Here is a 10,887-nt window from a genome sequence, read left to right on the forward strand (position 1 = left end):
GCCTTCCAGTGTTTCTGCACCAATAATAGCGCCATCTATAATTTTAGCGAATTCATCTTCCTGCAACAAAAAGCCAAAATTGAACACTGTTTTTCACGGCTTCAATAAATAGAAGCAGCATTGTTTACCCTTAGAATATTTTGCGTCAAACATTGAGCACACACAAGTAATCACAATTCACATACGCCTTTGGGCCACACCAATGTTCTTACCACATTTATACAAGTCTACCAGGTGGCATTTCTTTTAATGCGAACGTACTAAATAATGATTGTCTGTTCGAGATAGTGGCATTACGTCAGATGATGTTGGTTACCAAAAGGAGCAAACGACAAATGACTGTGTCCACTTTAACCATGTTGCAAATCTTACACGTTAACGTTTGGGCTATAACGTTTGGAAGACGTCTCGGAAATGCTCAAGTGAAATGTAACGATACCTAATCCATACTCATTTCACAAAAATCGTGCTCCTCAGGTGCAGCTTAGATAAATTATGCCCATATTTCAGGAGGAAATCACCGATCATCACTTTACGATTTAGCTTCGCTGTCGAAAATTCATCACCTGAACACATAAGTGAAGTCTGCCCGACTCTTGGCCAATCCCCATGAATGGGTATGCGCCAAACTCATCAAGGTCATCATCATCATCATCATCATCATCATCATCATCATCATCAAGTGAACTGCTGATGTGCATTAGTGGCAGCATCAATACACACCGTGACATATTTTGAGGCATGATGAGGGAGCATCGACTTTTGCATCAAACGCAGTTTTAAATCTCACAACTTGGCGATCAATTTTGTGTTATACGAGTAGTGCGAAAAGCGCACAGGCACGGCAAACCAAGATAAACATGGTGTTGATGTCTAACGATGTCTATTCGTTAATCTTCATACCACACGCACTCAGTGCTTACTCTCTCCCATTTTCCTCTTTCTATTCCGCTATCCATCACCCCAGTGTAGGGTAGCCAACCGGGTGCTGGAATGGTTGACTTCCCTACCTTTCCTGTCCTCGCTCTCTCTATTCTCTAATAGAACGTCAATGTGCGCCGGGCCTGTGCGAAATCAAGAAAATGGCAGTAAATTAACGTGATCATATCGAGTAGGAAGAGTGAGCTGCTTTTTGTGCCCAAGTAACAGGTGCATGCCACTTTTTCCTTTGCAGCCGAAAGATGAAAACCTCATAAAGTACACATTTCACCTTATGAAAACACAACTGGATGGACATTAACAGCTAAACTAGCTCAGGATATATGGTTGGTCTGCAGAATTTTAGACTGTATCGGTGCTAAGACACCTGAAGATTGTCCACCAGTGGGGCTATGTGGCCACACTTCACCGTTGCAAATTATTCGCTATGCACCACCTACAGCAACATCACATTTGTTAAGAGCTCTGCGCTGTTAGAAACTTTGGTATTCGTTCGTTTGTGCTGCATTACCTTGCGCTATAGACACAGGGCAGTGCGCGTAAAATTCGGCTTTCACTTATTCGGATTTTGAATAGTTGGCATCCAGCCTATGTGCGCTTTCCTAAGCACACGGATAGATAAGCTGCTGCCGTCTATGTCGAACACGTTGTAACCAGGTACCTAAGATTTCAGCTACGAAAATTTTCAGCGAACCACTCACAAAATATACATAAATTTCGTTTGCGCAGGTGGTTGATTATGTGCTATAGCAGATACAAATATTACTGGAGATCGTTTGGCGATCTTGATTTAGAATTTCGAATTTCTGTTAATATCGCTGGCCTTTATTTAGGTACACTGGAAGGCAGTTCTTCCTTTAGAGAAGTGAATTTTGCTACATAATTAAATAACGTTCGCGCTACGACATATCCAAAATTTTTTGGACACTCGTTAAGACGAAATCACTCTCTGGGGCGGTGCCTGGATATTCGTGCGATTACAGGTGCTGCACAGTGAGCTCTTCGATTTAAATATATGAATAATTTTTTACAACTTCATTTGCAAAAACACTTATGATAGTACCGGTTAAGGTAACGATATTCAACTGAAGGAAAAAAATTGTGCCATAGAGAAATGTACTTACTAAACTCCTTGTTACTCCAACTAGAATGAATTTTATCCTTGGTCTCGTCATGTCCAGATACCTCAAGTTCACCTAAAGTATACGGTGAGTTTACCAGCATAGCCAAAGATACGGATGATATTCATTACCTGTGAAAAGCAACTGTTACCACAACACATTACTATATCTATACATAATCGTCTAAAGTTCAAAAAAATTATAAGATTGCAGGAACAATTTCTTTAAAATATAATCTCTTATTGCGTGCTGAAAACGCCATGGTAATAATTACAAGGCGTATGAAATAAAATCTCAGATAACAGAGATCTACGTTCGACAGGACGTGCATTGTTGTATTTTGCCGTCCTACTGCGTAAGCACCCCACGTGGATCTCCTTCTGCAGCTCCAATAACAACCGCGGATACAACATGAATATCCTAATAAGATCATGATGAAGGTTCTAAAGAGGCCGGTTACATTCGTATTGCAACACTAACGACAGCATTGACGCCAATGCGCTGCCAGTGACTTCTTAGTTTCTTTCGGAGAAAAAGCTTTAGACATAAGGCAGGGAAAGCACCGGTATAAACGATAACTTGCGATGCTATTTATGTGGCAGTTTGGTTAGCCAGCATATTACCCTCAATACCCTGAATGTCCAGGTACCCAGCATATAATGACTTGTTGCTGAGAAATGTACCATGTGCATATAACCAAATAAAGCTCAGTAAGCACCGGGTTTGGGTGTTTAAACAGTGACCTTGGGACTTTTGCGACGCTTAGAGAGTTTCTGGTTGTAAGGGCTTTGTAATTCTTTGCTTTATTGATTTCTTTACCGGCGGAGAGTATTGCCTATGCTTCCGCGGCGAAGATGCTTGTTTTTGGGTACAATACACCGGATTCGGAGAAGGATAGATGGGAAATGTTTAAGGTCTCGTGTGTGAGTCGAAAGATTGCATAAACGAAGAGCTAACACATTAAAAAGTGAATAGCTTTATGCAGCTCAATCAGATTGAAAAGCAGCTCAAATATATTTTGTGGATGTGGGTAAACATACTCACTGCATTCGTCATGACAGCCATGTATAAAATAAGATCCTCGTGCGTTTTAAAATGTTTTTGGTGCTCTCTATCGGAGACGACGTGAAGCTCTACGACGAAGATATCGACGTCGGCTTCTTCCCTAAAAATTTGTCTCCGAATTCGCCCGCTACCTAAAATGTGGAGCAATATGATCCAAAATATCGTTATTTTGTTGGACCACCACTTTCTTTTGTCCAAGAACTAAAGTAAGGTGTACATTTGTGCGAGTTAGATATGTGACTGCTGGTGATTATAGCAAAAATGTTCGGTTAGGCTTCAGCAGAATTAAAAAAAAAGTGAATCCTGTTAAGCAATCTTCGTTCTCCAAATTATCATACAAACTTGTCCATGACACGGGATGGAAGCCTTTATTCGGCAATATCGGGCCTCATGAGAGAGAGATAGAGAGAGAAATAGACAGAGAGGAGAAAGTGCAATGATATTGACACGGGTACTTGGTTGTCTTACCATTTATGATTATTTATCACCTAACAAATGTTGAATGTTATTGCTTGGCCAAAGACACCCGTGCATGTATCAGAATTTTCTAGATTCTTGTATTTGTTGTCTTGTTGTCTCGTATTTGTTGTCTGTGTTATCGAATGCAAATATCCTACAGTGTGAAAACTGGAAGTATTGACACTGTATCGTTCTTCACCCTCACTACAACGCGACCTGTGGAGGAGGTGCTACGTCGTTCTGTACCGGACACTCCCTGCAAGTATAAGCCGCGAGTAGGTCGCCATTAACTAGCAAGATAGCCCTTGGTTAGAAGAATTGCTACCCGAATACAGACCTCTTTCTGAGAGAACCCTACCCCACAACCTACCCAAGCCATTCTGTCTATTTCCTAAATTTCTTCACAAGTGACAAGTGTAGTGATTCATTGCTGATGATGCTACTGATGATGTTATTATTTGGTGACATCCTCTTTGAAACGGGACGCTGACAAACACTCACCTAGCATACATGACCTAATCAAGTATGACATGCAGATGTTTTTCGTTCTAGCTCTCTTGCATACATCTGCCTAATATTATTTCTCTTCCTCAAGACAATCCAATCCTTTCTTGGCCAATCGCCCATATCGGGTAAAAGTCACATTCTTGATAGGAAACGCAAACTAGGTTTTACCGCTACGTATGCAACTGCCGCAAGACCTGTGAATATCCTTGTGTAATAACATGTAACTGCAATGTGAAGTGCGCACGCATTGACGCTAGGCGACGCGCACCTCACATCCCCTGAGAAGTGGCACGAGACGATGCTAAAAATGATTGCGATGACGATGATTATTATTTATAGGCAGTCCTTTTTGAATGGGGTGGTGACAACTAATCACCCAGCCATGTTGAGTTAATCAAGTATGTCATACGTGTTTTTCATACTGTTTTTTCGCATTTCTTACATCTTTTTCTCATCAAAACAACCCAAGCATTTCTTGGTCAATCCCCCTTAATGGGTAGAAGCTTGACTATAGCACCGGCGGCGAAGGCAGCGAGGGACAATATGGCCGAGAGAAACGGCCAATGGAATGAGCACATAACAGCTTACACTGCAAAAACCACACATTACCGGTAGTTTCAGGAGACACTCAAAATTTCCCAAACACCATTTGCTATCGTTGTTTAAGGAACTTCTGCAACCATTAACCTGTGAAATATTAGTTGGGCTCCTCTTGAGGGAAAATCTTTAAAATGCGCGGTCTCCACATTGTACTGCCCTGTTTAATAATACTGTAGGCTTACAAGAAATGACCGAATCTTTTCAGTGTTAAAGCCTAAAATTAGCTGTCACATGCCATATTACTTTATGCATAACACAAATACATTGGTTAATACATGTTACGAGACAAACAAATCGCTCATGATTGTTGGTTAACTTTTATTTAGACAAATCGTCAGGCGCAGAACCCATTTAGACATAGAGACACATGAATCGATAGCTTAGATTAGAACACATGTATTTTGGATGGAGGTTGTGTTTAGTATGCTGGAGGGCATGTGGTAGATCCTTTATCATTAGGAACTTCCGATTGATTTTATCCTCGAATACAAAAGAATAGGATCATTGCAATATGGCAATACTAACGTAGTGTAGGGAATTTTAGGTATACCAAAGTAGCATAAGCAAAAGCGAAGGCACACGCAATTAGCAATAACAGTTAAAACTGACAAGTTCAGTGTGAATGATAGTGGAGTAGAGCTGGGATAAATTGGTACATCTAGTATTACAGTGGAGATCAGAAGCCACATAATAAGTTTAGAAAGCAATGTTATGCTCAGACCAAATGCACTGTGCTTTATAACACTAATAGTATCGGCCTACCTATTAGTAAATTTGCAGGTACGTGTTTGAATGTGCAAAGTTACTGTTGCTGCATGGGTTTTAATAGCTATAAAGGTACGTAGTACCCTTATTCTCTAGACTTTATCGCGTGTAACCTAATACGATTACGGGAATACAGCCAATGTTCTCATCGAAACAACAAGTTCTTTAATTAAATGCCTTTCAATGGTACAACAGTTAACGGATGTCTCGATAAGGTATCCCTACTAAAAGTTCATATTTTTAATATCTTTTTCGCATTACCTGCATTCGGCACACGATGTTCCTTATAAAAAAGTAGGTTCGCACACAAGAGCCTTACAGTAAAAAGAGTCGTACTGATACGGTTACCAAAGATGAAATGCTTAAAAAAACTCCGTACATCTCTATATCGTGAAATAAATCGATAACATCAATGGATAAATGTGATGAAATTATTTACCAAAGTTTATGAAGCACTCTCTCTTTTCTTCAGCTTCGTAAAGCAAATGGAGCATTTCACCTCGAAGTGAAAGATTGCCCTTCGGAAGTGGCATTATCCTTAGCTTGCTGTTTATTATACCTTCCTGTGAAAAAAAATACAGTCCATTAAATTACTCAATGCCTGGGTCGGCTCCGAACTCGCTATCGAGCTCACTATGAAACTCGCTAGCAAGGGGAAGCTACATCGAGCGCATCCCTGAACATCCACTTGTTTCGCTGCTTGTATTAGCTGCCCTGCGCCATGTCGCAAGAGCAGCAGCGGAACACGGCAGCTTGAAATATGCGTGTTCCTGCAGGGACATTTTCTTAGAACATTACTAGCCATCAGAAGCAACCCCAGATGTTCCCTGGTCTCCACGTCGACGACATTAAGGACTGGTTGGAAGATTACTACCGCATGAGTGCACTCGCCCATTAAGGTGATTCCGAGAAGCACATGTGTAGCCTTCTCTCTAGGCTACTTGTTGTAAGCAGTAGCCGCGACAGAACTATGCCGTCCTCACTGTTGGCTCAGAGGTTGCCAACAAGAACCTTGCCGAGCGTCTTGCACTCCGGTGAGTCGTACACTTCATATATAGCAGACGTCCTCACCATTTGCGGCCGTGTCAACAGCTCCATGGCGGAGGACGACCGTGTGTGCCATTTACTAAAAGGCATTGGGAACACTGTGTTTAATGCGCATGTCGTGATAAACCCCAATAATTGAGATGACATCATCGCTACGTGCGAGCAACTCCATGAACTTCATTAGATTCGCTTGCAGCATGACGCGCCTGATCCAAAGGCAACCAATGACAGCGAGCTGCGTGCACTAATCCGTACCAGCATTCGCGAGGACTTGCATGCAGAAATTTCACGTGCGGTTTCGACGTCCCTATAGGATCGTCTGGTGGGGGCCTACGTAGCACCATGAGGGAGGAATTAGCATCACTGCCGCGCGCGAAAGGCCCAAGCCATGTGCCCCTATGAACGGCCACTTACGCCCAGATTGCTCCTTTACGTGGCATCACCCTTGCAGCAACCACCGCCATCTGCGCATGCACCCTCTCTCTCTCTGTTTCTCTCTGCGCCACTTCTCCCCCAGACAAGTACCGGCTCAGCCTTGTGACAGCGAGTGCAATTCACCCCTACCGGTACACTATTCAAGGTTCTACCGGGACCGTCAGCGAGACGAAGGACGTGGTTATGAAGCTTTTGAGTGAAATGTGCTTGCTGCTACCAAACCACAACATCACCGCTTTTAATAACGCTCCGCAACGTGGCTCCACACCTCCGGAAATTTCCGAAAAAGCAAGAAATTTCTATCACCTGCGTCGTCCTTCTCCTTCGCCACTCCAACGATCCTCCCGTTCTCTTCATCTGGCCACTTCGTGTCCTCACAATCGCCCGGAAAACCAGACAGAAAAGATTCAGGTGGGAAAGCTGCATATTTCGGACTACATTTAACCCTTCCAGAGCGCCCGTCTAATATACTGTCGGCGTGTGTTGATGGTGCGCCTATTGAAGCCTTGCTACGATTATATATCTGCATAACACTTCAAGGTGCACAAGGCTACATCTTCAATGATGATTTGAGCACTAGAGAGAATCGACACGCTGCTTTGGAATCGATACACTATGTTCGCCTCTTATTAAGAAGCTGACCCGTGCTGCCATCGAATTATACAAAGTCTATGCTGAACTTCTCGTCCACCTCGTCGTCAGTCGACGTCAGCTGACCACCCACAAACAAATGTCTTGACAGATTGATTTCATCGCACATGGGCTGATATGATATCTATGTACAATGGACGGATCACAAGAACTTGCACACAGTTCCACATGTGACGTTTGATATAACGCCACTGGACGACGAACTACTGGCTACTCCCCTTTCCGCCGTGTTTACGGCCGTGCGATCACAGTTAGGCTCGATGCTTCTTTCTTCAATGTCCCTACCAGCTCGCCAGCGTTTGTGTCCGAAGAGTTCGTCTCAAAACTCTACGAACGTCGACAACGTGCTTAGTCCAATACAGAAGCCAGAGAAAAATGCAACAAGCAGCGGGGCGACCGGCCTAGCCGCGACGTTTCCTTTCGCCCTGGAGGTGACGTGTTGCTCTGAAATCACTTTCGTTACCCTGGCTGTCGCGTTTTGTAGGCCCTTGCATTGTTACAGAACAAACCTCCCCTGTGAGCGCCCGTCTCACTCTCATTGAAGTTCCTTCCAACCGTCGTTGCCTTGGTTTTGAGATCGTTCACGTTTCGCGTCTCGTACCATTAGTTTAGTCGTTCTTTCCAACCAAAGTTGCGACCGGGCTGCCCGCTTTAGTCCACGGGCGAAATGAGTGCGAGCGCCTGATAGTGCATTTCTTTTTCATCATCTGCAGAACACTTGGGGCCTTAATAGCGGCCGTAATAGTGGCCGCAATAATAATAGAAACGAACCTGCGGCGTAACGGTGTTCTCGCTGAATATATATACACATATAATGCAATCCAATGTGTACAACAAAAAATCGAGCTCTTATTCAACTAAAGAAAGCTTACGACTTGCGCTGTGCGATTTCTTATGTTCACGATCACAGAAGACTGGTGATGTTCGTCGTGGTACAAATGTTCTTGAAGAGCAGAAGTGTCGATCTGCACGCAAAAATATCACTGTTGGCAACTGCAACTATGTTGGTTGATGTAATTTACAAATTGTAACCGGTGAACGTTCAAGACACATTCACTTGTAATGAAATAGGAAGATTACGCGAGTTTCCAGATATGCGCCACAAAATTAGCGGTAAAAATGTGCTATTGTTGCTGCTATTCTTCTATAAACAACAGTTTTATGCAAAGAAGCACAAACTGGAACGCCCGTGCATTTTGCCGCATATTTATCTGAAAATTGCATTAAAGTATTATGCCATCCGAACTCACGGACTACCATCCGTAAATTTCTGTATGGTGTAAAGTAATTTAATAAAATGCTCATAGAACATTTTGATTGGTTAGTACGTGACGTAATTTGCTTTCTCGTGCAATTGATGTACACCTCTTTAAGTAATCCAGCTCAGTAACTCAACTGTGCTATCTTTCAAAAATGTTTTATGATCTAAAAAAATATTCGTGTCTGTACGTGTAAGTTTCATTGCAAATTTTATTTGCCGGAGAAACAGTTCATTGGAGAATAAAAAATTCACCTTTTACATAACAGCTTGCTCTCCCCCCCCAAACAAAATTAATTAGTCGTCGGCATTTGTTTTCTCCAAATATGTTTTATGTCGAATTTTAGTGCTATCTCTATGACAGCAGAAATAGCATCAATATCCTTGGTGTCCGTAGATACATCTATCTAGCCTGGGTATTTTGATATTGAAGCTAACTGGCCTTTTTTTTCGACTTTACACAAGAATGTTCACTAGCAATTAAAAAAAATACGGAAGACAAGTTCCGCATAAGCTTGAAAGTGCTCATTCCATGAGACGCCCGTTTGTAAGAAGAAAATTATTGAAAATTATAAGCAGAATATTCCCGACAAAGTTGCTACAGCAACGTAACCTGGGAGAAATATTTTCTTTACATGTCACGGACTTACCTCTTCAATTTGGCTGTCTTCTTGACGGCTCGTAGCCATCAACAGTTTGGCTGCCAATACATCACTTTTCTTCAAATTAAGGATAATATCGTCAGTGAGTTGGAGAATGAAGTTGGAAGCGGTCGTCCGCTCTTGCAGAATGGTTGGGTATACAAGAAATCTTTTCTCTACAGAAGTGAATAGATTAGTGAAGCAGAGGAAGTCGTTATAACATCATTGCTTTAGGGCATGGATACATAGTAGTGGTCATTAGAACTGACTTCTTTGCAAATGTAATGCGAATGATTCTACAAAGTCCATAAAGCTAGGCAAAAAAATCTGCTGAAAACTTAAAATAACAATGCAATGCAATGAACAAACATTGTTTGGAGAAATTTACAGCATGAAATATGTATTCTTTACGTAAACAAGAGCTTGCGCTGAAATAGGATTACGACTGTTGGTACAGTCACGTGGCCAATGGATATGTTCTTGGAGTCAGGTAGATATAGTCTACCTAAAACTCCAATACGCGCAAAAATTGAATAAAAAAGATTACCTGATCAATTTTGCACACTGAAAGGTATTGAAAGATTTGGTTCCGTCAATGTGATCAGTGTATTTTTTTTAAAGCGCTTGCTACATGAAAACCCGCCGTGGTTGCTCAGTGGCTATGGTGTTGGGCTGCTGAGCACGAGGTCGCGGGATCGAATCCCGGCCACGGCGGCCGCATTTCGATGGGGGCGAAATGCGAAAACACCCGTGTGCTTAGATTTAGGTGCACGTTAAAGAACCCCAGGTGGTCAAAATTTCCGGAGTCCTCCACTACGGCGTGCCTCATAATCAGGAAGTGGTTTTGGCACGTAAAACCCCAAATATTATTATTATTATGCTACATGAATCTAACAATGCGTTCTCAAAGTTACCTGCGGAAGAGAAGACGGCCAGTCTTGCCAATACAATGATAGCGAGCATTTCCAACCTGCCAGCCTCCGTCAACAAAGCCAGTCTGCTACTGCGCCTTTTGCTTAAACGCGAATCCCCGTCTCTGTTGTATGGAAGAGATCGCAGTAGAAAAAGATTTTGGCCTCCTCCATCTATAAGGTCATTGGTGTCAAAAGTTCACGATCCCACCATTGGGCGAAAACGTCGTGCTTACTTTGACTGCTATTATTTTTTTTATTCAAGTAATCATAGTACGCTAAAGGGCACCAAAGAATGTTTCGACATTCTGCTTTTGTGGTCATCGTTGAAAATTTTGCTGTAACACAAAGCGTGATTCTTCAAACAACTCGTTGTGTGAAAAGTCAGCAACAAGGAAGACACTGAAGTTCGGTCCTTCTCTAGAAAGGGACGGACAACCTTCTCTTTCACGCACACTTCGTAAAGCAGACCACGTGTGTTCAAGAAA

The 10,887-nt window shown here is 42.4% G+C and overlaps 1 protein-coding gene across 1 annotated transcript; it reads right to left on the bottom strand.

Annotated features, from left to right (window-relative positions):
- Positions 1 to 5,887: 5,887 nt before the first annotated feature.
- On the bottom strand, positions 5,888 to 10,457 carry LOC142563349 (uncharacterized). The gene is made up of 4 exons (XM_075673911.1): positions 10,403 to 10,457; positions 9,498 to 9,664; positions 8,462 to 8,554; positions 5,888 to 6,019 (listed from the first exon to the last, which is right to left on the bottom strand). The coding sequence occupies exons 1-4, from the start codon at positions 10,449 to 10,451 to the stop codon at positions 5,888 to 5,890; spliced, it is 441 nt and encodes a 146-aa protein (XP_075530026.1). The 5' UTR covers positions 10,452 to 10,457.
- Positions 10,458 to 10,887: the final 430 nt, after the last annotated feature.

This window comes from Dermacentor variabilis, chromosome 11, assembly GCF_050947875.1.
Source record: "Dermacentor variabilis isolate Ectoservices chromosome 11, ASM5094787v1, whole genome shotgun sequence".
In the NCBI taxonomy this organism is placed as follows: domain Eukaryota; kingdom Metazoa; phylum Arthropoda; class Arachnida; order Ixodida; family Ixodidae; genus Dermacentor; species Dermacentor variabilis.

What these genes read in the sequence shown, in the direction of transcription:
- LOC142563349 (XM_075673911.1), bottom strand. Translation starts at nt 10,451, where the DNA reads ATGCTCGCTATCATTGTATTGGCAAGACTGGCCGTCTTCTCTTCCGCA. An exon ending in AAGACAGCCAAATTGAAGAG is followed by an intron (nt 8,555 to 9,497) that starts GTAAGTCCGTGA and finishes TTTTGCGTGCAG; the next exon opens with ATCGACACTTCTGCTCTTCA. An exon ending in GAAATCGCACAGCGCAAGTC is followed by an intron (nt 6,020 to 8,461) that starts GTAAGCTTTCTT and finishes TTTTTTTCACAG; the next exon opens with GAAGGTATAATAAACAGCAA.